The 26,448-nt window shown below is 44.6% G+C and overlaps 1 protein-coding gene across 4 annotated transcripts in view; it reads left to right on the plus strand.

Moving 5' to 3' along the window:
- Positions 1-24,082, plus strand: part of PRRX1 (paired related homeobox 1) — an 86,763-nt gene extending 62,681 nt beyond the window's left edge. For 2 of the 4 annotated variants that reach the window (XM_032591771.1, XM_030302607.1), the window contains 3 exons: positions 2,314-2,489; positions 7,225-7,406; positions 16,540-19,885. In XM_032591771.1, coding sequence (XP_032447662.1) covers positions 2,314-2,489; positions 7,225-7,406; positions 16,540-16,678 — 497 coding nt within the window. In that variant the 3' untranslated portion in view covers positions 16,679-19,885. Of the gene's footprint in view, positions 1-2,313; positions 2,490-7,224; positions 7,407-11,169; positions 11,242-16,539; positions 19,886-23,830 lie in introns of those variants that run through there. The other 2 variants (XM_030302612.1, XM_030302611.2) reach the window with 2 other exon arrangements.
- Positions 24,083-26,448: the final 2,366 nt, after the last annotated feature.

The raw sequence follows: 26,448 nt of genomic DNA on the forward strand, positions 1-26,448 counted from the left end.
GATCAGAGTGTGGCAGCACAAAAAGAAAAGGCTCACAAAGCAGAAGAAAGGATTTAGAATTTGTGGTTATACCTGAGGAAGACTTCTTTGAGGGAAGAAATAGATCATGGGATTGGCTTAAGAAGGGATTTCCTTGATAGGAATAAGAATAATAGCCGAGGGTCTAATTGGTCTCCGTCCTGGGCAGGTATGGAAACTAAGGATTTTTTTTCCCCCGGACTTTGGCTTCGTAGGAGCATGAAATCCAGATGGTGGCACTGTGAAAAAGGCCTAGACGACCCAGAGAGAACTGAAGTGCAAGACAGATCAAACTGTAGACAAAGAGATTTGGGAAAGAGAATGAGACCAACAGGAAAGCCTCCCAATATTTAATAGGAAGGAGAACACAGATGTGAGGCAGCCGCTGAGAGCGGTTTGACCCCAGGTGTGTGAATTCTAGTGTAGATGTAATTGCAAATGGGTTTTGCTGGTAGCCAAACAGGATGCTGGGTGGAATGTTCCCGGCCTTGATAGATCCCAGAGGTCACGATAGATTGGCTTCATTCTCAGGATGCCACTGGTCTGACATTCTTATTGAAAATGTCACAGCAGCATCTTCAAAGCAGGGCTCCTGGTTGGGGTACCACGAGTGGAAGAAACCAGGGAGGTGGTCAACTGTGAATCACAACCCCGAAGCTGACAGAATGGGTGTCGGCACCTTGTTCGCCGGAAGAATGGGATTGGGATCATGTGGTTTCTTTCAACAGTAACAGTTTTCTAAAGACAAGAAAAGTTTCACATTCTCCTTGAAAACAAATGCAACAAGTACTTACTCTATCCGGGTGCTTTAAATATCCGGGGGAAATGCACAGTCTCTACCCCAAGTATCTATTCTGGGAAGGCAGCACTCATGAAAACTCTGATCAAAACCACTTAGAGGCCTCAGTTGTCAGGCGCTCAGAGATCTGGGCCAGGAGCTCTTGGATTCAAGCTATGCTTTGAATGCACACCCAAATCTACATAATGCTATAGCTCAGGTAGGCATCACTTTTCTTTGGGACATCATGATTCATGCTGGTCCCTTTCTTGAGTGGGTTGTATGTTTATGGTCAGAGAGGATCAGGATTTCCAACCTCACATGTTGGAAATAAAACTGGCTGAGAGCTAATCTCTACCGAACGTGGAGCAAGTGCCCAAGCCCCGCTTTCCCACTCATTCCTGGTTTTCTTTGGGCCGAGACTCTTAGGGGAAGACCATTGGAAGTGTAAGTCCAGTTCCTCAGGCAGAGTGTGTGTCTTAGGCCTCAGCACCTCTGAGAACTACATGGCCTTTACCGTGGTTTGGACCTCACCTGGATGGTGGTCATGGTAGCACAACAGGTGTTCCGCTTGGATTCACACATCCGTCATTCCTGCTTGGACTGTGTCAGGTGGCAGGATAGGAGCATGCTACCCTCTTACTTCCAAGAGCATCCTGGGCGATGAGTTTGCCAAGGTGCCTTTGGGAGAACTCAGCGGAAAACAAGGCAGGGGGGATCTTGACAGGTGAAAAATTGGGGTCCCGATTCTCCAAAGGTTCCTAAGATCTCAGGGCCCTAGAACTCCAGTTTGGGGTGAAACTGTTTCAGAGATCTTTCAGTACTCTTCCCCGTGCTTGTGTTCTCCTAGGGCACGTCCCAAGCCGATGCTGGCTTTGGTTGATGGTGTTGGAGCACCATCCTCGAACTAGGCTGAGGCCTCCCTAGCCAGCCTTAGCGAGAGCAGATGCAGTCAGAAATGACTTGAGGTTTCTGGGAGAATGCGTGGTAAAACAGGAATCATTCTAATCAGTTTGAACACATTTTTTCCCTCCGTAACTCTGCATTTGTGTTTGTGTGGGTATGTTGAGGAGAAGGAACCAGGGAATAGTTGGTTTCCTTGGTTGTGAAATTGTATGAATGAACATAATATGAGGCAAATAAGGTCCAAAGCAATCCACCCTTCTTCCCTCATCTCTAGAGAAGTCTAGGGATCATGGGTAGGAGTAAGATTTTCCTTTAGCCATCTTTGACAGAACAGGGTTCGAGGAACGTGCAAGAAGTGTCTCCCTGTCGGTTCGGGTCTGGTCCCAGATTTAGAAGCAACAGCCAAACATCAGAACTCCCTGGGGGTAGTCGGCTTGTGAACTCAAGAGCGCCGATGCCCGAATCTGCCCCCTGAAAGTGGCATTTGGTTCCAACACTTTGATAAGAATGTGAGCGAATGCGATGATCCCTTACCATAGATATTCAGCCAGAGTGTACCTGGGGACTCCGACATGACTTTAGCTCCTTAGCATCAATTTCTTCTGCTCCAGATGACCAGCTGAACTCCGAGGAAAAGAAGAAGAGAAAGCAACGGAGGAACCGGACGACCTTCAACAGCAGCCAGCTGCAGGCTCTGGAGCGCGTCTTTGAGCGGACACACTACCCAGACGCCTTTGTGCGAGAGGACCTCGCCCGCCGGGTGAACCTCACCGAGGCCAGAGTGCAGGTAACCAAAGTACCACCTCAGGGGCACACCTCTGCAGACTGCTCGAAAACACGGGTCGTTGGTTTCAAACAGGGGCTGCTGCTGAGAAAGATGATAAAGGGGCAGCACGAGGGAGAATCGGATCCGAGCTGCGTTTCTTTGGGCAGCTTAGTATTTTTAAAAATCAGATGTAAGCCCTTAGGTGGGCAGAATATGCCGCGCTACAGCTCTGACTTCTCACTCCTTGTTGCCCGCCCTTTCAGATTCATGGTATGAACGTTGTACTTCGGAGCTTTTGACTTGGCCCTCCCCCCCCCCCACCCCCCAGCTTTCAATCTGAGCTCTAGGGTGGCCACGGAGATGAATTCTCCGTTCCCCACGTCAGTTTTCCTTCCCAGACTTTGGGAACATACAAACCTTCAAGAGACGTATTACAAATATACACGCTTATGGACCCTGGTGGCAGTAGAAATGAGCCCATCAGAGACCTTGAGTTTAGGAACTGCGTTAAGAGCACGTTCCGCTAGATGATTCTGTGCTTCTGTGAAGCGATGAAGAGCAAAGGCACGTAAGACCGCGTAGAGAGAGAACAGCAATTCTTTCTGACATTAATGCCATGACACATCAACTGCAATCCAGGCATCTAGAAATAACACAACCCGGGATTAGTACTAATGAAGGTAATAATGTAATAATAACACTACTTGAACCCTTATAGGCCGAGTAGTGTTCTAAGTCCTTTATATAAACTGTCTGTGTAATCGTCCTGCTGGTTCAATGAGGTGGATAGTATTCTTCACCTTGCAGACGTGGAAACTGAGACACAGACAGGTTACACTATTTTGCCGGGCCTCGCGCAGTTAGGGCGTAGCGTAGCTAAGCTCGGATTTGAGTGCAGATATGCAGAGTTCATGCTTTTAAGCATGGAGTCGACTTTGAATAGATAAGAGTCTGCTGGCTAAGTGCTTTTCCAGGGGCCCTTTGCTACCTCTGCTGGAAGTAAAGATCTCATTGTCCTCTGCCTAGCCGGGGGTGGGCCGCCATCTTGGTAAGAGTGGAAGGGGACCAGGCCAATCTGTCTTGTCTTCTTGAGGAAGTTATTGTTTGTATATTTGTGTTCAGTTTGGGCTTGAGGGATTCCCTTCTGCAGATGACAGATCTCTCGACTGACAGGCGCTTGAGCTAGACCCTCAGGGCGTTGAGGCTGTCTGTGCCTTGACAGGAAGTGTACCGTGAGGGACACCGGTTGAGTTGACGGAGAGGGTTCTGGAGGTCCCTTCAGCCTGGCGAGAAACTTTGCAAGAGTTCTCCCCATAGGGACGCATCCGCCTCACCTAGAAGTGCTCCCCAGGAGAACAAAAAGAGGTCGGCCACCAAAGGGGAAGTGGCCCAGACCCCATGGCGCCACGTGGGTCAGGAGAAAGCGTGAGGCACTGGGCACTGCGTGGCAATCCCTCACGGCTCGGGTGAGAGAGACCGGCAGGATGTGCAGGGACGGGACTCGGTTTTGCTGCCTGGATCCCACCATCCAAAGCGAAATCCTGAGGTCTGCCTTCCCACATCCTCGTCCCCTGTGCAGCTAACCACAGCTCTCCAAACACGCTCCGTATTTCCACTTTTCAATCCCTTCCTCTCCCTTCAAAACCCCCATAGCTTCTGTGCCCCAAGCTTGGCCTACAGCGGTGTAATGAGTCATTTTAGGCCAATAACCGCCCCCCCCCAACCCCCCGTACCTTGAAGTACCACTTCTGCCCTGGTGATCTGAATTGTAAATAAGGAAACCTGGATGGGGCAAAGCTGGAAAAAAATAATTTTTTTAATGTGAAGGAGCAGTTTGTGAGTTGGTCTTCCTCCCAGTCCAACAATGAACGAATGCTTTCTTATATGTTGAAACTATTTTCTCCTCCTCCTTTCCAACCCTACTATGTTCTCATGCCTCTCAGAGCTGCGGGCGTTTCATACACGAGCAGGACAGAATTCTCCCTGCGCAACTTTATTCCTCCTCTGTGAAGTCTTACCCTTCCCCAGCCTGAACCAGTCCCTTGTGACTCTGGCTTTCTTTCATGGCATTTATCACATGACACGTATTATATTGACTTGTATGTGGGCCAGCTTCCCCAACTAGACTGCGAATCCTCTTGGATGGAGGTCATAGCTTATCATTTTTGCAAAAATCATTTTTCTTCCTCTTTCTTTTTCCTCTCTTTTCCCCGCCCCCACCCCCAAACATTTATCAGGCACCTGTTATACTCTTGGAACTGTTTTTGGTTTGCTGGGGATGAGTAAGACATTGGCCCTCTCCTTTAGGGTGTCGTAGACTGGAGGCAGAGAAGACAGATGTGCATACCACACTGTTATGATATAGTAAGATGATTCCTACACTGAAGGAATATACAAGAAATAGCGATAGACCAGAGGAAGGAATGAGCAAACCTGCCCGGTGAAAAAGGGTGAAAATACACATATGTCAGGCACCCGTTCTGTGCCAACTCTCAGAAGAGCCCTGTGAGTATTATTTCCTCCATTTGGGTAGGAAACAGAGGATCAGAGACATTAAAGAACTATTCAATGACAAATTTTTAAAGTAATAGGGCCAGTATTTTTATGCAACTCTGACAGACTTTAAAGTCACATTCTTTCCACTACACCACTTTACAAAGGAGGGGTGATGTATTAAATCTTGAAAAACCCGGGCACCTGGCTGGTTCAGTCAGTTGAGCACCCGACTTCGGCTCAGGTCATGATCTCACGGTTTGTAAGCCCGAGCCCCACATCAAGCTCTCTGCTGTCAGCACAGAGCCCGCTTTGGATCCTCTGCTCCCCCGCCATCCCTCCCCTGCTCCCACTTTCTCTCTCTCTTAAAAATAAATAGACATTAAAAAAATTTTAATCTTGAAAAACAAGTCTTTTGATACCTGGACAAAGAGGGGGAGACCATCGCAGACAGAGGGAGATTTGGTGTGAATACACAGAGGTGGCAAATCACTGAATACGTCTGGTAGTCTTGAGTCCAGGATAGGAACTGGAAATGATGGAGGGCCAGCGTGTGAGGCCCAAGTGATGCACGATGTGGCCGGGTTGGACCAAGAGCTAATTCCTGAACAGCCTTTGCTCTATGGTAAGAAGTTTTGATTTTATTCTGTGAGTAATGGAGAGCGAGTCAGTGGATGCTATGAAGCAGGGCACTAACACGATTCCATCTGCATTTAAGATGAGAAATCTAATAGCCATGCAAAGGACACATGAGAAACGAAAGAGCCGGGCACGCGCGAAGCCAGAAAGAGATGTCCAGATTCTCCTTTACCGATTTCCCCCCGGGCCCTTCCAGTGATGCGACTCTGCGGGGCACCAGCCCCATGCTATTTTATAGGAATGTTGCTCCCAAAGGCTGTGCACCTGTCCCACTCCACACCAGAGAATTTCTTTCTCCCATATCTTGTCATGCATTTCTATAATTGTACCTAAAAGACTTGTTTGGCGGTTTTTGACATTTGCATGCCTGCCTTCTTTTAATAGACTATGAGCTGCTTATGAGCAGAGAGTAAATCTCATGTCTATTCCCGGCAATTAGCACAGATCCTGGAACACAGCAGGAACTCCATAAAGATTTCTTGAATGAGTAACCGAGTGAATAGAATTCCGTGGTGCTCTGGAGGAGTTGTATGATCATGAGTCAGATGTCCGTGAGCACAGACACGCAGCCACTTATTATGTGTGAAGTTCAACAGACGAATCTCATGGAACCTGTTTCCTCAGCTCCGAAGTAGAAAACAGTGCAACCTAAAGTATGGAATGGCCACGATAACTGGAAGTAATGTATGCCATGTGCTCGCGTAATTCCGAGTCCTCGCGGCACTTGATCAATGCTGCTGTGTCATCGGGTGCAGCTCTTGGTGGCCGAGCTGCCCACATCCCTCAGACCCTGCCGGGAAACGTGCTCCAGTCCACTTCCAACCTTGGGTATCTGCATTTCTATTTTACGTGTTTCTTTCTAGAACGTCAGGAGACTGCCCTGCCTGTGTTCCGCATGCTAGAAGTGCTGGAACATTCATCACCCGCGACTGATGGGAGCCAGCATACAAATCGTGGGCTCTCTCACCCCGGCTGGGCCCTGTGTCCTGCACTGGTCTTCAGGGCCCCGTGGCTGGGCCATCACGGGGGCGCTGCCTGGAAACTCACTTCTAGAAGCTGCTCTTCTTCTCTGTTACTTCCTTTTACTTCCTTTCACCTCGCTCTTACACCGATGCTCCCCGCACCTTCCAAGCAAGTCACTTGCCTCGTAAATTGTTGCCACACGCCCCTTTGGTGAGATGGAGAGACTTTTCTTTAAATGTCCAATAAGTACTTTGAAAGCAGATGGTCTTGTCACATTTTGAAGAATTTTGAAACAACTTAAAAAAGAAATGTCGTATCCGTGGCCGAACTCTAATGAGGTTTGTCTCTTTTCCTTGATTACAAAGCAACAGGGGTCACAACCCATATGTTAGCCGTGGATCTCACCTCTGGAGGCTCGATTAGGGAAGTACCTCAGGGTCCGGTTGTAAGGGTCTTGGCCCTCAGTGGCCCTCTAGCTTGGCCCACCGGGGAAGGACTGCGGCATATTTATATTGCTCTGGGAAGAATCCGGTCCCTGTCCTGTGTCTTCCTCGGGGACGCATTTATAGGGTCAGTCAGCCAGGACGTTGTTCGTGTAACCTCTTCTTCTTTGTTTCCCTCTCCCTCCTCACGCCCTCCTCTCCTCCCCATGCTGTTCCAGGTGTGGTTTCAGAACCGAAGAGCCAAATTCCGCAGGAATGAGAGAGCCATGCTGGCCAATAAAAACGCTTCCCTCCTCAAATCCTACTCAGGGGACGTGACTGCCGTGGAACAACCCATTGTACCTCGTCCTGCTCCAAGACCCACCGACTATCTGTCCTGGGGGACGGCCTCTCCGTACAGGTGAATGATTGGCCCGCCCTCCCTTGCTCCGCTTCCATGCGTTTCTCAGCGCTCGGTCACGTGCAAAGCTGCTTGTGCAGCTGGCTGACATTTCTTACTGGGTTAACCTCTTCAGAGACATTCAACTTGCTGACACCCCCAGATTTTCACGGGAGCTTACTAGTTGCCCCAGGAGCAGGGTTCGGGGCAGAAGAGAGAGGGGCAGGCCATCAGCAACCTTCTCTTGGACTCAGGAACTCTTGCAAAGGTTTCAAAGATGGGGAAGAATCTAAAAGAAAAGATTGATAAGCTATGCCCAGAGTCCCTCTTGCAACCACGCAGGAACAAAACTTGACTCCATTTCCAAATTTAAGAGAGATTGGTTTCGCCATGCTCAAGTAGAAATTTAACTTGGAAGGCTCTAAGTGTAGGCTCAAAGGCAAATTTCACAGTAAAACTGGTTTTGAATCCAAACCAGGAAAGCAAGGAAAGAGAAAGGAAGGGAGGAAGGAAGGAGAGAGGTGAGGAAGGAGTATCCACAATCATCCCGATCACCCTCACGGCCACTGTCCTTGTCAGTAGGTGTGGACGTCTCATGATCTAAAATACCTTCCTGTTCTATTGCTAATTCTTATCTACTTACCTGAAGTTCTTTGGGGGTCGGTTTGTGGGTGTGGAGTCTTTAAAATTAAAAAAAAAACAACAATGTATGATTTACGCTAAACTTTTATATTAAAAAGGTGAAAAGTTTTAAAGAAGCAACTAATAGAGTACTATTTCAATCTCTTGGAGAGGTTTTCAACCTCCTTTTATTACGCTGTTCAGGTTATTATGATACAGGTGAATGCTAGAGGGAAGTTGAGACGTGAGTGCCTGAGACATTGTCATTGATCCCAAGTGCCTTTCTTTGAACCTAAATCTGAGTACTCTTAGAAAACGGGTCAAGGCCGTGTGCTGTCTCTGGCCATTTGCAGCGGAGGAAGTATTCACAAATTCATTTATTGTCCATTTATTGGCCTTTTTATTGCTAAGGTTAATTAGCGGTTTAAGGAGAGGTCTTAAACTAATCATAGGAGATTATCTCCCAGCTAAGGCTGAACTCCTGATGTGAAATGCCACGTTTGCGAAATGTACAAATAATTTTCAAAAGTTGATGGTTTTAATCGAAGCATGAGGCCTCCCATAAATGTTCTCTCTGTTCCAAATCAGTTCCTTGAAAGAAATGCCATAAATGTATTTGGGATTTTTTTTTAAATCCCCCATTGTGAAATCAGCCTGAATTACGTTGGTCTTAGAACTCAGAGACCCCTATACATGGGAAATTGGAAATTTCTATCACTCTCCGATATAGTAAGCCTTGCTGATTGCCAGAGGTTAGTCACATCTGTATGTCTTACTTAAAACGTAGACTCTTTTCCCATAGGATTTACTAAAAACACAGTTTGGAGACCGTTGTAAAAGCATGTGTTCTTTAGTCTTTTAAACAAGGGGAGGACTGCTTTGTCTCTCTGATATATTGGTAGCTCATAGACTCGCTACATGGCTTGGGAAATGGACGTGACTCAAAGCTTGATGTTCAAGGGCTCTGGTTTGGATTTGGTCACAACCAGGAAATAGTGCTCCTTTTTCCGCCTGGGTCCCCGTTAGGAACTTTTCACCTCAGCTCTGAACAGTGCAGTTGGCTGCTGTGTTATCCTTACCAGTGAGAGTCTAAGGGGACACTGCGCGGGTGGGGATGAAATCCTTCCTGCGTTAATATTGGATTAGATTTCCTGCACCTCAGTGGAAGTTCAAGTTCCTTTGCCTCCATCGTATGTATTTTGTATATGGGCATCTAACTGAAATTATTAACGTGCAGTTTGTGTGTGCCTTTTTGGGAAATGTTCTATTTTTATTTTGAAAGTTTATGGAGAAATAGTAGGTACATTTAAAAAAAACATAATTCTATCATCTTTACATGACGAGTTTGTTTATTTTTGCCATTAGAGCACAGTATTTTATATAGTGTAGCCTTAGTCTACATATTTTTGTATTCTGCTGTTTTCATTTAAAATCTTATAAACTAGTGCTTTTTACTCATTTCATGGTATACTTTTATATAATTTTTCTCTTAGATACAGAATTTGTAAAAAAAAAAAAAATAATTAAAAATTGCATAGAATCTGATTGTTCATATTCTGTGTGAAGAATAAATTAATCTCCAGACAGAAGTAGAATGATGGTTTAAAGCAGTAATTTAATCAACCTCAATGTTTTTGACCCAATGTTGACTGAAGTGTTTCTATTTTGATTAATTTCTAACAGTGGCAAAGCTATTCTGTTACTCGGAGGTTTTTCTGCTACGTTCAGAACCAAAATACATTATGGTTTCACATATTGAAGCTTGGTAGGAAACATGTCTTGTTTCGGAAACATAAAAGAGAAACACGTGACGAAAAGCGAAGGCAATGATAGACCTTTTGTGTTATAAAAAAAATTAATGGGCTATTTCTGTTGGCACTATTATGTCAAGTTAGTTATCTCACGTGTGACATTCATTAAAAGGCATTTCTCTCGGTCAATCCTTGGAACGCGCCTGTGTGCGGCTCTGTCCTTGCTTTGGTTCCAAAGAAGAAACTGAACAGTGGCCCAAGTTTAAGGCTTCAGCAAGCAGAACGAGACCCAGTGCTCGTGATCCCTGTTTCGGTCCAACATATTAGGCCACGTAACGATATTTTCATTCAAATTAAACCTTACGTTACGTTGGACGTAATAAAAACTAGAAGATCGGGAGACTGTGTGATCATGCCGTTTTGATTCAGGCTCGGTCTCAGATCGGTGCAGCGTGCCCACAGCTGAGAGCCACCTTCTGGGGTGTGTGAGCCTCCCCTCGGATGTGGCCTGGCCTTGCCACCCAGGGACAGTGAGCAGTTTGGCCAGGGGGGACGGTTCGCTGACTTCCGCGGCTCTCCCCTGGAAGAAGAGAGGAGGAAACCAAGACTCAAAGCAATTGTTTGCATCTGGGCAGAATTATGGGATGGGAAGCAGCCAACCCTTTTTCTTTCTGGGTGTCTTTTATATCCAGAGTGGTGGCTGTACAATTTATCATCCAAGCTGGGACACTGCTGAGAGTGAAAGGGGACCGCTGTGAATAGTTACACCAGGACAACAGGCGGAACCGGGACATATGGTTCGTCCTATTTATAGCACGACATGGCCTTGTCCATTCCCTTGAGCATGTTACAGGTGATGACGTCAGGCAGGCAACTGGGTCACCAGGAGGAGGCAAGCGTTCTCTGACGACACAGACACTACTGTCCTGGCAGGTGTCTTCTTTATCTACTCACAGCCGGTTGAGGGAAGCTTGTTTTTGGCACATGGGCCCGCTGCTTAGCTCAGATCTGTTTTCCATAGGCGAAGGAGAGCTTGCACCACACCAGAGGCATTAAGACTCACTAGTCTAGCGGTGCTCTGCCTCCTGCGGAGCAGTGATGGACCAAATCCTAGGCTTTTAACTGTTATTTTCCGTGAAGTGGTCAAGAAGCCCCTCCCCGGAGACATCCTCTCCTCTGGGAGGTAGAGCATGGCCTGGATCTGCAACGCTGGGTCTGTGGTGCCCATTCCAGAGTGGGGGGCTGGGCTTCACAGAAAAGTCGAGACAAGCGAAAGAGAGGCCGGCTATCCTTGTCCACGGCTCCCCTCCCCCGCCCTTCTCCTCCTCCCCCATTTGATCGTGGTCACGGTGCTGCCTGACATCCGCTGAACGCATTTGGCTCATTTCTCCCTTTCACGCTTTCAAAAATAGATCCTCGTCCCTCCCAAGATGTTGTTTACACGAGGGGCTTCATAACGGATTCTAACGGAAGACACTGAAAAGGTAACTTGTCAGAGGGGGAAGAGGGTGGCTGCTGCGGGGGCAGGGTTTCAGTGGGAATGAAGCGTGTTCGAGAAAGCGGGGCTTGCAGCTGTAGCAATGGCAGCAGTGAGGTCCTCAAGTGGGGGATACCCCCCGGGAAACCAGAGCCGTGAGCATACGTGTCCCTCGAGCTAAGGGTGGTCTGATGGCCTGGAGCAGGGCTCCTCGAAGATCGCTGAGCGTGTGAATCACCCGGGAGCGTGTTACAGGGCAGACTCTCTCTGTGAGTCTGGAGCAGGAGTCGGGGCCTGCATCTCTAACGTGCTTCCACGTGGTGCTGATGCTATCGATGACTGTTCGATGACTGCTAGGATATGGGGCAGGGGTCCGAAGAACTGCGTTCTCATCCTGGCTCCTGCTCTTCCCCAGGCCAGTTGGATCATCGGTCCCTCATGCAGCCTTGCGTCTAAGGTTGAGCTAGCAACGTTTCCCTACTGCGTGTCTGCCAGGGGCATTTGATTTCAGGTAGTCACCGTGCATTTCAAGCAGGAGATAAGAAAGTCCTTGAGACGAGAGAAAGACGCAAGGCTCCAGGTACAAAGACGTGTCTAGAAAGAACATTTAAAAATGGCAGAAGGCTCACAGAACCTCCAGTGCAAACTCCAGGCTCGCTTGCCAATGAACTGTGGTCCAAGTGTACCTACTTTAAGAGCTAAATACGCCCTTAAAAAAATCAGCTCCTGAATTTTAAAAACAGAAATTAGAAATGCCTATTTAAATCACGAAAGATGGTTTCCGAAAGGATTTATGGGGTCTCTCTTTATAAGTAAATGTCCACAGGAAAGCTGGTATTGAGTTGTCTTAGACGGAGCAGGTCTACCTCTGTTCTTGCACGGACGAGAGGACAAGCCAGAAAGATGGTCTCCAACCTCCACACCTCGCAGACAGGGTCACACATGCCTCAAGCTCTACAGCCTTTGGAAAAAACCCTAAGCTGGGGAAACCTTAGGATCTCAGGATGACACATGGGCTTCTTGGGCTGACAGATTTGTCTTTGGGGGGAAATTTTCAACAGCTTGTCATCATTTGTCCAAAAGGGCCAAATAGAAAACAAAGTTAGAGTTGAAAATTGAGGCAGGTATTATTCTTCCCCCAGCGCTCCTCAATTGCTTTGTGATCTGTGGGACATAACACCACGGGTGATTCGAAAGCAGAGGGGCAGATGTCCATAAGTTTCCTGGCTTTAAAATCATACCGTATATAGAATTTTCCATGCTTCCTTGGTGTTTGGCAGTCACTCGAACACGTTCCTCCTCCCGACAACCTTTCGGGGTAGGTTGAAATGATCAGAAATGGTTTGTCCCCAGTGCAAACAGAACTCGAACCCCGCTGGTGGTTAGCATTCTGCTGTCTATGGCCGAGCTCCATCTGTGAGGAATCTCCGAATAAGGAGATGGAAAAATTTCAAGCTTGCTTCAATGTGTCAGGTCTGTGCAAGTCCCGGTGCAGATCTGCTGAATCGACAGATGGGATACAAGCATTTCCTTTTCATCTCTAATTCCTCCATGCATTGTATTTGGCAATGTAGTTTCTTGGTCACAGACACAAAGAACATACATTCTTCAAACCTCAATAGAAATGATGCTTCGGCCAAATCCCATAAGCCCAGTCCCTGTACTCAGCTCATGTCTGCATCCTGTTAGAGGAGCAGGTGATTCTTAGAAGGCAGGACCAATGCGCAGGATCTCTCAGGGTTGCTAAGGAGGCTCTTGGAGTTATCATGTGCTTTATCTATACAAATCACTTCGTTTCTGTCTCACTTTCTAATCTCGGGAAGCTTGATCCTGTATAGGAACGAGCAGGTATTTCACCTTTGGAATGTGCCTATAAAATCTGTCGAAAATAGCTAACTATCCTCACTTGTTTCCGTCCTGTGAGAAAACGTTTCAAGGTTCCCTTTTCCTAACACAGAGCTTTATATGTTTTGATGACATGGGAAACAGGTGGTCACAAACAATCTTTCACTTTGGCGGCCATTCAAGGCTCTCTTGCATCTGTTGTCACTTTAGGAAGCGGGTCCCTCCCCAACTTACTTTTCATGCTGTTTTTAAAGTATGACTAAGCTGCTCTAGAGGACCCACTCACTAATTCTGTCTTCTCTGACCTGTCACAAGTCTTGCTTGCCACCGGGGTGTCAAAGGACTGTTCTCTGCTTGCCTCTATGACTCTCTCGGTGCAAGTTGAGAAACGAGACCCATGTCAAACTACCGGAGGGAACACGGACTTGTAATTCTTTAGTATGTGCACAAAATCTCCCTATGGTCTCTACTTGCAGGATTATATATTCTAAACATTGGTTTAGAGGCCATGAAGTAAGACTGCCTCTGTTCTTTTGTCCTATTTCTTAGGGTTATGGAAGGTGCTGGAGTACGTTGAATCCATTTTTGAAAGTTAATAATTTTCCTAGACATTTATCAAGTGCAAATGTTATCATTTATTAAGCTCCTAGGGAATGGCAAAACTCGTTAATATCAGCTGCTTTTTTGTCTTCAAGCCCCACTAACTTGAGGGCTACCTACAAGGCATCGTCAGAGTATCGCTAATACAGTGCTGTCCTTAGAATGGCACCACAGTACAGTCGGACAGGGGTACTTACTCAACTCTAGCAGCTCAGGCTGCCATTTAAGGGAAAATGTCCCAGTGAAAATCCAATTTCCAGTGTGACCAGTGCGACGTACAAGTCTAATTTGCATTGATTTGGTTTTGAGATGGAAAGTGGACCAACATTCATCTCATTTGGGATGTTAATATCTGGCCCGCATTAGAGAATCTCAGTATTTCTAAGAGATGTGTCACCATATGAAGTCTTCAAACCAGACTGTCAGATGAAGTTAGTAAACTATGATGCAAGAATGGCAGAAATGACTCTACAGTAGATGAAACTGAAGTCACAACTCTAGTAGACATTTCTAGAAAACAGTAGTAGCATCTTCAGTTAATGAAAATAATCCCCCAAGGTTCCAGTTCCCTTTGTCTGCCAAGGAAAATGGACCACACCTTTGACCATCAAAAAAGGAGGGAATCTCTATTAAATAGGACTTTGCTTGTCTAGAATCTCGAAGGCTGGAAAACAGACTCCTTGGAAAATTAGGTCAAGTGCTTAAAAATGCAATACTCTATGACATTCTACAATTTACCATCAGGGAAGGTTTTTCTTTATGCTGTCTCATGAAGTTTTAGCCTTCTGTTTTCAGAAGTCTTTCATTTTGACTCTCAGTGTTTAACAAATAATACAGATAACTCACCATTTCAGCTTCTCTCCTGCACATGTTAAATGGTACTAAGAACCGTCTTTAGGACTTAATTCTCTCACAGAAACCCAGTTGATTTGGTTCACTTTATTATCTATAACTTAGGAACATTTCCCAAATTCAGTTCTCTTTTCTTCACTATTTACATCTTTGATTTCACCGAAATCTTAGATTTCAGTATATCCTAGCAATTTCTTGAGTGTAAGATTTACAGGTTTGCTTAGATTTCTGGTAGTGTTTTGAATGGAAGCACGTAATTCATATAGGAATTGAATGATATGTGTATGGGTTTCGAAAACAAATGAGAACTTTGGAGATATTACTAAAAAAAACCTTGCCCCATTTTAAGAGGTTATTCTGATCATTTATCTCAGTCCTAAGTGAAAACTACCTTAACTGGGGTCCCTTCTGCCTCATTCGGTAGACGGTGGTAGAGTGATGATGGTCTGTTGAGTAGGTCTAACCTGCACTGATATTTGTTCATTTTTTAACTATGAAAAGATATTTTTAATGGATCAAGAATATCCAATCATCAGCCGCTGCTTGATCAATGACACTGAGCAGGAATCAGTTTAATTATAGTAGCTATTTCTCAGTTATAAGACACACACAGACACACACACACACACACACACACACCAGTGCTGTAAGGATTTTAAGTTAAGGATGTGCATTTCTGGAAAAACCTAGTGATCTGGGACTAATTACATTTCATTAACCTAATTTTCCTGGGTTAATTGCTAGTAACTGAAATAGGCTATTGTGAGTCTTGACTATAAGTCTTGACTATACGGTCTCCCAGATGAGTATTCATGATACAGTCTTTCTATTTGTAGAGTAGCTTTACTTTTTCTCTCTTTCTGGTCTGTCACTTGATCCCCAGAGCCACAAACTCCTGTGTGGCCGATAAAATTGCACTGGAATGCAGGCAACAGCAAAGCACATGTCATTCCATTTATAAGTCTATCTCATTTCAGGCCTCAGTTGAAAAGGATTTTGCTAATCTTAGAAACAACTAGAAACATTTTCACTTAATTAACATGAGCTCCCTTTTAACTGTTTAGTACACAGTAATGAATAATTTACATTCAAGGCTAAGAAAGCACTGCTTTTTCCTTTAAAAGAAATTCATGGATGCAATTAGCAAAAAAACAAAAACAAAAACAAAACCCAAGTGCACATTTCTGTCTAGTTGTATTTCTAGGTTTTTAATTACAATCTCTGACAATGTGAAACAACTTCAGGTTTTTCTCCAGAATAAGGACAGAGGGAAATCGTTACCTCTGAGGTCAGGGATCCTGAAACCGGCTGGAGCCTCTGCTGGTAGTATCTAGGGGATTTCAACATTTCCCAAATAACTGACCCAGAAGACATCGTGAGCTTCTCACTACTTTTGAGAAGAAGCTATAAAATCAAGCCCAGTCGGGATAAGAAGCTCTTGATTTGGCTATACTTGCGCCACTCACCAATCAAGAATGGGCTGCTGAACTGGTTCTCAAGTACACTATTTAATATGGTATTCCTTGATTACCTAAAATGTGTTAGAATTAAAGGCCGCTACTCAGAGCAAAGAGGACAAAATGCCCTTTAGTTCCTTTTCAAATGCCTGCTTCTCTGGCTCGCCGCTCCCCCAGGCTGGCGATGTAAGCAGGAAGAGAGATTCAATACTGTTTCAATTGGTCGGCTGACGAAACACCTGCTATTCAACATAAGCAGCTTTCTTCTCTCACCCCAGAAATAAATGATTACTCACCGTGTCCAACACAGCAGATACCTCTCCCTGCCCTGTTTCACTCTCCCCACTCTCCCCTGCCCTTCCAAACACTTTCCCAAGTGCCTTAGACCAATGAGATCTGGGGCTGTAAGTAAGGGACCTCAGAGGTCATTCATCCGACCCACCTGCCCCCACCTGCCCCGTGCTGAGAATTGCATCCATCTGGGGCACAGACTTGCGGCTTCGTGAAACTAATGCCTGTTATTCTCCCTGCTCTCTCCTTTGTCCCTACAGCGCCATGGCCACTTACTCTGCCACATGTGCCAACAATAGCCCTGCACAGGGCATCAACATGGCCAACAGCATTGCCAACCTGAGACTGAAGGCCAAGGAATATAGTTTACAGAGGAACCAGGTGCCAACAGTCAACTGAGGAAAAAAAAATAATTAAGCAGGCCTAAGAAGAAATCAAAAACCATAAGACACCTATCCTGCTCTGTCATTTCTTCATCTGCTGGAAAAAAAAATCAATAAAAACAAACAAACCAAAAACCTGAACTAAAATATTGGGACCATGGCAGAGAAAAGCAGGAGAGGAGCAAAATGAAAATTAGTTAACCAATGTTTCTCCTCCCTCTGGGATCCCACCACCACTTGTTTCTGTGTGTGTTAATTTTGTTTTTCCTTCTATTCATGCGCTTTGCTTTAATATACTCCAAGCTTCTTCAGTTAGGTTCAGCCCACCCACCCCCATGATTGTATGGGTTTAAAAAAAAAAAACCCTACAGCAGCCAAAGAAATCGTATATATATTCAGAATCATTGTCTATAGTCTCCTCAGTGACCTGTTTGAACTTCAGTGCCTTACCCTTTCCTTCTTCCCAGTTCTCTGTATAGAAGCTCTAGAAACTTCTGGAAAGCCAAAGTCTTTCTGCAGAATCTGTGCCAGATACGATTTCCTTTCTCGTTGTCTCCATCTCTGTTGGTCACGGTACGGCTTTTCCATCAGCTACTGTTAACCACATCTGGCCACTGCCTTGTCAGATCCAACGCGATTGGCTGTGTCTGGCTAGTTCTAAGCTCCAAGCTGTAGATCTAAGCTCTATTTACTATAAGCTATAGATTTAAGCTCTAAGCTGTAGATGATAATATCACCATCACCACCGCCCCTCACCCCCATCTGAGCAGTCAGCCACATTAAGTTAAAGATATTTGTTGTTTCTGAATGATTTGCTGTCACGGGCTATTTGTTAAAAGAAATATATTTCGCTTGAGAGAGGGAGAGAAATTTCTCTAGGAAAACAGAGACTGAGTTGTGAAAGGCATGGCCTACATCTCTTTAGTGCCTTAAGGGTAGTCAGATGCACACTTATATATATATACTGTATATATTTATATATTTTATATATATATATATAAAATATTCTTGCAAGCTTGAGTTTGCAAACTCAAACACTACAAAAAGCAGGTTTCACGCCGTCAACACTGTCCTTATCTCTACAGTGATGAGATGTTTTTAGGGATCTTGTTTCCTTTCTTTCTCTACACACAATTCTCATCAAGGCCACAGAGCAACTGATAGGGCATCTGTTTGAGAACAGGTCTCATTTTCACATTTGGGCTTCAAATAAATCAGAACCTATTTGAGGCTCTGACAGTGTTCTTAGTTTGGAGTCTGAGCTCCGGTGGAATGGGGATAGATCCTGGTACACCTTATGGGAATTACACTCAGAGGATGGAAAGCCATGTACTTTTCTGCTTCTCCACTCGACAGGAATCTGAAAGACCATGTTTAAATGGGATACTTAAAGGCTTGTCTAAGTTCCAAAAATGGAAAAGGCAACTGTGGGCCATTCTCTTTCTAATACAGTATTTTGAAATAAAGTTTAGTGCCTAGGGCTGCGAGCCAGGACTGACCTGTCTTTGTTTCTTTCTTTTTGTCTCCAGCTGTGCTTTGGTAACTTGTCAGGTGGACTAGACCAAACTACACCACCGTGCTGTGCCTCAGTTTACCTTTTTTGTAAAAGTGGGTTTAACAATACTTACCTACCTCACAGGGGTGTTGTGAGGCTCCTTTCATTTGCTCCTTCATTCTTTCCTGTACTTTCTCTTTGTGCAGCACTTTGTAGCCATGGGAGGAAAGAGACTATAAAAGTACACAACGTTAATGGAAAGATATGGTACCTGGAAGCCTTGTTTCCTAGCAAGAAAATGCTACCTTGCTGTAAATACTTACAGCCTCATATTTGGAAATGAGAAGTAGGTTTATACTTCCAGACCTCTCAAAAATCACATCACTTGACCAAAGAATAATGTAAGATGCACAGAACAGACATATTCTTGACCTATTTTTATTCCTGACCAGGTTGGTTCCAGTAATCTTAGTTGTCAGTAATTAAAAAGCTTTAGATTGGCTTTGGCCAAATATGCCAACTCTGAATGACAGGCAAGGACTAAGATGCACTTTCGTCACACATTTGCTACGCCTTCCACCTGGCACCTTGAGTGAACGGTGGTAGTTTTTTCAGCCAAACAGCCACCGATCTGAAAACATATTTTGAATGTTGCTTCTGTACTTCTTTTCACAATGAGAAGGAAGCCCATCTTATGCATTTTGCTTTCACCAACTGATCCCCTCTTCTTTTAATACAACTATTAAACAGATGTTTTATGTAGGCTGGCTGAACACCACATATGACTTGCTTCCTAAAGAGTCCCTCGGTGAAGTCTTCTGTCCCGCTAGCTGCTGTGGATTCTCAAGATTCAAAGGAACGGTGTGGTCCAACAGATTAAAACATTCTTTGTGAAATAAGTACAATCCGAGACATTGGCGAACTCTTGGAGTTTGGACTTTGGGGAGAAGAGCCACAAGTGCGTTTGGGTGATAGTGCAGGGAACAGAAATCACACACGACAAGATGTTGCTGGATGGGGGAGTCTTCGAAGAGGGTGTAAAGGGATAGAAGGTCCTGTGAAACAGTCATTTGAAGCTTTCATCCTGACACCCGTTTTCAGCAGTGCGCAGAAAACCCCAAACCCCAAACCCAAATGCTCTGTGAAACTGGGCAGTTTTACTACTAGAGCCTGGGAAGCGATGTCTGAGAATGTCCGAGATTAACGATGAGACTATCCGAGAATATCCGAGATCAGCCATAGGAGCTTTAATTGATAACGAAAGCATCTGTTATTTAAGCACCTGATCAAGAAGTATACACATGGGACAAGCACTCAGTATTGTTCATTTATAATTGATTTTTTTTAAGGTAGAAGTTGGATATCGGATTTAGAGGAGTAGCCTTTTGGCTCCCAAGCCAGGTCTCAAGAGAGGGTCTCGGGACCACAAAGTCCCAAGGCATACACACCCCTGTTCCTCGCCATCATTATACCCAGGTGCAGATAATACGTACCAACTATCTGTGTCCCCAATCCCTCCCCAAAGGAGATGCTGATTTGTAGGATACCTGGCAGGTTAAAATTAACCAGAGAAGGTGATTGAATAAAAAAAAGGGAATGACACTTAGGGTATAAAGATCTCATAAGAAATGTAATATGTAAATTATATCTTGCTTTATGATGTAAAATATACATTGTTTGCGCTAGAATAGAAATGATTCCTTTTCAATAAAAAGAAGAAGGATACTATTGTGTCGTCTTTTGTTATGTACATTTGAGTCTGCTGATTGTTTTCTCTTCAAATTTCAAAAATAGATCTGCTGGGACCTAAGATTACATGCAGGAAAGAGTGAAGGTAAGAGGGATTTGTAGGAGAGAACTTTTATTGGAGTGTGATAATGTTTCCTCAAAAAGGAAAAGAATCTATTCCTCTAAAGCAAGGACAATGGTAGGAGGGACAGGGGGCCTTTGTCGGTATAATGGGTACGTGTAAAGTGAAACTTTTATGGGAGTTCACTTATTTTTTACCCACCACTTTAGCGCCCACAATACCAGCTAACGGATGACAAAACAGACAAGATACAAAGCACAGACTTTCATTTTAGAGTACAGAAGCAACAGGGCAAAACTTCTTAGGCAGCTGCTTACTGGGTTTCGCGCTGGGTGAATGAGCCTGCGAGGGAACTAGAAAACCAAATTGGGAGACATGGGTTCCGTTTTCATACAAATTAACCGTGAACCAAGGTATGCAACAGTTCAAGACAGTAAGCCCCTGTGTCAAACAAATAGTGTAGACGGGAGTCCAGGAGAGGGAGAAAAAACAAAACAAAACAGCGAGCTCCAGTGGCTGAGGGTTTCTCGGAGGACCTGGCTTGTTTCATCAGCGAGCGCTGAGAGGAGAGGAGATGTTGTTGGCCTTTCAAGCCCGGGAGTAGAGATGGGATGAAGACGGGGACACAGAAAGGAGGAATCTGTGTTCAGGGACCATGGCAAGATGGGCCCAGATGGAATGGAGGGTTTGTTGTGAAGCTGAATGGAAGAAAACGCTGGAGATTGAAACCGAGTCTTCATCTTGCAAAGTATTGTGTTTCAGGGCAGAGGCGTTTGGAATTTTGCTCAGGCCATAGAAACCCATTGGAAGTTATCAATCAGGAAAAAAAAAAAAAAAAGGAGGTCATGCAAAAAATACAACTCTAGCAGGATCATTGTGGCCAAAGAATGAAGCTATTCCAGAGCAGAACAGGAACGAGAAGCAGAAAAACAGCTGGGGTGGGGGGCAGGGGGGTGGAGCCAAAAAGCAAAGGTTGAATAGGACACGTCTTGCAAAGAAAGGATCAGTAGGATCTTGTGTCAGGAAAGAGAGGTTAGAGTCCAAGATGATACTGGTTTGAAACCTGGGAACCAGGACAATGAATCCCTCAGTGGACAAAACTGACAACCCAAGAGAAACAGGAGAGACCCAGTGACAGAGGACAATAACTGCAGTTTTAAGCGTGTGACTGAACTTGAAAACCAAAATGTCAGTGTCCAGTAAGTGAAGATATGCAAGTAGGGCTTGAAGGCAAGGTCACGAATGGAGATCGAACCTTGGGATTCGTCTCTAAGGAGGTGACACCGTGAGGTACCAGAGCGAATGAGTTCTTCGAGAAGAGAGCGCATCGTCACCGTGCTCAAATCATGCTTCTGATAAATGGCCCTTGGAAGTCTAGTGGACGCTTGTACAACGCGTGTTTGAACTGCGTGGGACCGCTGATACGTGGATCTTTGATAGTCCAGTGTTGTAAATATGTTTATTCTTCCTTATGACTTTCTTAACAACGTTTTCCTTTCTCTAGCTGGCTTTATTGTAAAGATACAGCATATAATACATATCCAAAATTTGTGTCAATAGGCTTTTTGTGTTACTGGTCAGGCTTCTGGTCAAGAGTAGGCTGTTAGTAAAGTTCTGGGGGAGTCAAAAGTTATACATGGATTTTTTATTGTACCGGGGGTTGGCGCCCCTCACCCTTAGGTTATTCAAAGGCCAACTGTAGTTTCAACCCAGGGAAGAAGCTTATACTTTGCAGAACATCTACAGTTGGAGCAAAGGCTATGGAAGACCATTTACAAGGAGCTGTTTGAGAAATAGGGGAAGATTAGCTTGTTTGTTATCCCAGAGTTGAAAAAAGAGGAATTGTCAAAGAGAAGGGAATGTTCAATATGCTCAAATGCTGTAGAGCAGACCAGCTTAACCGGAATGTAGGAAAGGCCATTGGCTGCATGATTTTCTAGAGTACAGTTTACCACGGTGCCGGAGGAAGAAGGTGCCTTTTGACAAGTCAGGGTAAGAATAAGCGTTTCAGAAAAACCAGAAACAGCGGCTTATAGGCCCCTTGCTTGAGACATTCTGGCACTGAAAATTTATTAATAAGGATTCTTTCAGCTGCAGGTGGCAGAGACCTACCACCCGGTTCAAATTACAAGGGATTTTATTTAAAGCCCCCTAGGGCTGCTCACTGAACCCAAAGTATTGCTGGAGCCCAAGCAGCTCCTGAGATCCCAGATCCTGGAAGAAGGCCCAAGTCCCTAGATCAGGCAAGATCCGCACGGTTTGTCCTGGCATCCATGAGCACTCTTCTGACTGTGCCCCTCTCCTGGGCAACGAGTCTGCAGGGCCAACTGGACGTGCCCACCTGGAACCTGCACTCCTTATTGCAGACCATCCTTCAGGCACTTGGGATTTAGGGCTCAATCATCTGAGCCCATTTTCAGGCCCCTGTGAACCAATGTTCGTGTGGGTCAGGATGTGCAGATGAATCTGGGATATGCATAATGCAGTTGCCCCCTTTGTATGCGCAGGTCTGCTTTTGGTGCTGGGTGGGTGGATGGGAAAAGAGAAGTGGACAGGCCACAGGCTGGCTTTCGAGAGTCAGAGCGTCCCCACACTGCCGTGTTCTGGAAGGAACTCCAAATAGTTTGAGAATTCTACATATAGCTTGAATTTCCGGGTCACTGCAAAAGTATGTTCATTAAAATAAGAGGGTAGAACAGAATTTGTTGAACGGTTTGTTAGGTTGATTTATAACAAATTTATGGATGTGAACACGCGGACTTTCATTTGTCCCCGGGGCCCAGACGCTGCTCTAGTGTCCCCAGTGGATGGGTGCCATACACCTTTTTTAAAGCTCTGTCTTTTGTGTCACTTTCTGGAGATTCCATGAAACAGAAACCCATGCCAGAAACCTTGTTGAGATGTAATTCTTGAATGTGAATCCCTTCTGGCCTCACTTTGTTTATCCCTCTTAGAAACAGGACAGAGCGCTGCTCACCCAAGACCTCAGTTTGAAAGCCTCCTTTAGTCCTCTCCCTTGAGACAGCATGGCAGAAGAGTTTTGGACAGTTACTCAGCCCTTCATCCTTAGCAGCATCTCCATATATGATGCTTTGCGGTGAATGGGGGGGTGGGGGGTGGGGTGGGGGGCTTGACACATTGTTTCAGGCTTATGGGGAGAAGGGACAGCAGAGAGGTTTGGGAAGGGACCGAGAAAGAACACTTCCAGTCATTTCTCTGCCCTATACTTCTAAGCCCTTATATCTTCCACCGTGTCTCAAACCTCCCGACTCTGCTTGAAAAACGAGTTTACTATTGTCTGACCCTTGGGAGTCTTGGAGATTTGGGATTGGGTAGAGATCCTCCCTGTTCCATGAAGTGCCTCTGGTCATCTGCTTCTAGATTTCAAGGCCTGTAATAGATAATGCTCCACTTACTTATCAGTTTCTATATTGTCAAGTACCTTTCAGTTGCAAGTGGCAGAAACTCAACTCTAATTAGGCTGAGATGGTTTCATTAGGGGATTTATTAGATGGGTAGGGGTGGTCAAAGAACAAAAGGAGGGGCTATAGGAACTAGGGTAGCTCTGAGAACCTCGGGCACTAGAACTGAGACTTGACATCGTCAGAACCCTCTGCCTCCCATCTCCGCAGGCAAGTTTTCTCCACGTAGCAGGCTACCATCCGTCCACTTCACTTTGGAGAAAAGATCAGAGAAACAAGCTCCTGTTACAAAAATCCTGAGGGTAGATTCTAGGGTCCTGAATTGTTCTGTGCATGGCCATGATCCAGTCACTGTATCCTGCAGGTGGAGGCGTACTGTGCATCCGGACCAGGGTGTCTGCCTGTATCGGGCACCAACACATCTCTTGTCCCCATCTCTAGTTCTAGGCACTACCGCAGCATTTGGCCCCCAGGGGACTTCAACTTCGGAAGCCATGTTTTAAAGATGGTAAAGCAGCAGAACCTGGGATCCTGAAAAGTGACTGCAGGAAACAGAGCTGCAATCTTGCTGACCAGGAACCATCTTGGTGTGTTATATGACAGAAAAATAAAGTTCTATCATGTTTAATCATTATACAACCAGGTGTATTTGTTACCGCAACCTAGCCCAACCTAACTAATACACCTCCTTCCTCTCTTTTCTCTCTTACTTTCCTTTGTTTCCTTCCTTCCTCTCCCCCTCCCTCCCTCCCTCCCTTCCTTCAGCCCTTCCTTCCTTCCTTCCTTCCTTCAGTGCTTCCTTCCCTTCTTCCCTCCTTCCTTTCATCCTTCTTTCCTTCCTTTCTCCCGTACTACCTGCATTTCAAGATGCTTGTTGTAACTCATAGACATGGCTCTCAATGACCACACACTCTAATTCTCCCACCCTGGACATTTAAATATTATATTATATATTATATATATTATATATAATAATATATAATATATATAATATATAATATTATATATATATAAATATTATATAGTTATATAGCATCTTGTGCCTTTTGGATTACCCCTAATAAAGTAATTGGATGTAATAGTAAATGAATACATGAAATAACACTGTCAAAAAATTAACGCCTGACACTCTGGACTTCCTAGAAAATGTTATTCTAGTTATAAAAAAGGAGCATTCCTGAAAGGAAGATAGCCAGGTCATCTACAAATTGAAGGCATCTGAAAACTACTTCTTAGAGTCATATATTTATTTGCTTAGTGTCACTCAGTTAAGAAGAGGTAAATCAAGGCTAGCAAAACCAGACAGCTCGAGAAACTCACCCATGTGTACAGGAAGACATGAACGAAAATGTTCATTGCAGAATGGCTTGTCATAACAAAATTTTGGAAACAAATGAAATGTCCATCAACGGGAGAATAAATAAACTGTGATATGTTCATATAATGAAATACTATTCAGAAATAAAAAATGAATGAACCATGGCTACACATATCCACTTGGATCCTTCTCAGAAACATAACTCTGAGGGGGAAAAATAAGTTGCAGAAAGCTGTATGACCGTATTTCCATGAAGCTTAAAAATGCACACTAAAATCATGTATTGTTTGTAAACACAAATGTAAGTGGCAAAAATGTAAAAAGACGCGTAAGAGTGAAAAACAATTTCAGAATAATAATTTCAGAAAAGCAATTTCTGAGTAAGGAGGTAGAGAGATACACTGGGTCCTTCAAACACATCTGAAATATCTTATAAAAAATACGAGAAGCCAGTACGACAAGTCTTAAAGTTTAACAAAAGCTGTGTGGTAAGTACAACATGTTCATGATGCTGATCTCTGTACTTTTCTGTGCATATCATGTTTCAAAATTTGTTAAATGTGGAGAGAAAAGAATGGGCATGTATATCTTACTGCCTCGGCAGGGGAAGATGGGAGACTGAGGTGGGTGTGTTTGTGTAATTCTAGACTTTGCTGTAGCCAAGTGGGGAGGAAGAATGTTATATTTTTTAGAAGACAAAAAAGAAAAAAATCCTGCATATATCTTAACTCACCCAATCAAACTTCTAGGCACTGAAGAGTCAATGGCTCTGAAAGATTTCTGCCAAAAACACCTCCCTCAGTTTACTATTGTACCTAAATTTGTGTTTTCAGAATACGAGTTTCCAGGATCCATTATCTGGTCTCTATCAGGTGACCCATACCTTGAAGTTATTATTAGCCATCGTCTTTCCTGCATGATCTTGAAAGAATAGGACATAGTTTTGATACGTGGAATGGGGGAAAAGAGAGGTATGTGTGTAGGGTCTGAGAATCCTGTTGCAGAATTGCAAACATTGAGGAGAACTCTACAGAGGGGAATTTGAGGGGATAACGGGATGTAATGAGACGAACACAGACCTTGTTTCCGGTCCCTGCCTGGTTACTTATTTGCAGTGTGATCTTGGGAAGTTGCTTATCCCCTCTGTGTCTTTTTTCTTCTTTTGTACAATGATACCTACCTCATAAACTAAGACAACATCCATAAAGCATTAACATCCTACTGGAATCCCCTTGTGGATTTCCTTTCCCTTCTATGTTATCGAGGGGCAACTCAGAAACAGCGAAAAGAGTCCTGAAAAGGTCAGGAGGCCCAGGCTCTCTGTGTGGCATGAAAGCAGAAGGAATTTAAAGATGAGGGTAGTGTGGCAGCAAGAGGAGGAGGAAAAATGTAGAAAGGAAAAGAGGGAACATATTGCATAGAATGTGGGCGACCTCACTGTTCTTCCCACAAGTATACACAAGATGGTTTTCCTGTTGCCTAGCTACTCTTAAAATTGAGGTGTTTTTACAGGCAGTAACTTCTTTGACATTGACTTCTTTCTAGACATGTCTCCTGAGGCAAAAGAAACAAAATCAAAATTAAACTATTGAGACTATATCAAAATAAAAAGCTTCTGCAGAGCAAAGGAAACAATCAGCCTTCAGAATGGGAGGAGATATTTGCAAATGACATATCTGATGAAGGGTTAGTATCCAAAATCTATAAAGAACTTACACAACTCAACACCCCAAAAATGAAC

Source organism: Lynx canadensis, chromosome F1 (assembly GCF_007474595.2).
Source record: "Lynx canadensis isolate LIC74 chromosome F1, mLynCan4.pri.v2, whole genome shotgun sequence".
NCBI classification, from domain to species: domain Eukaryota; kingdom Metazoa; phylum Chordata; class Mammalia; order Carnivora; family Felidae; genus Lynx; species Lynx canadensis.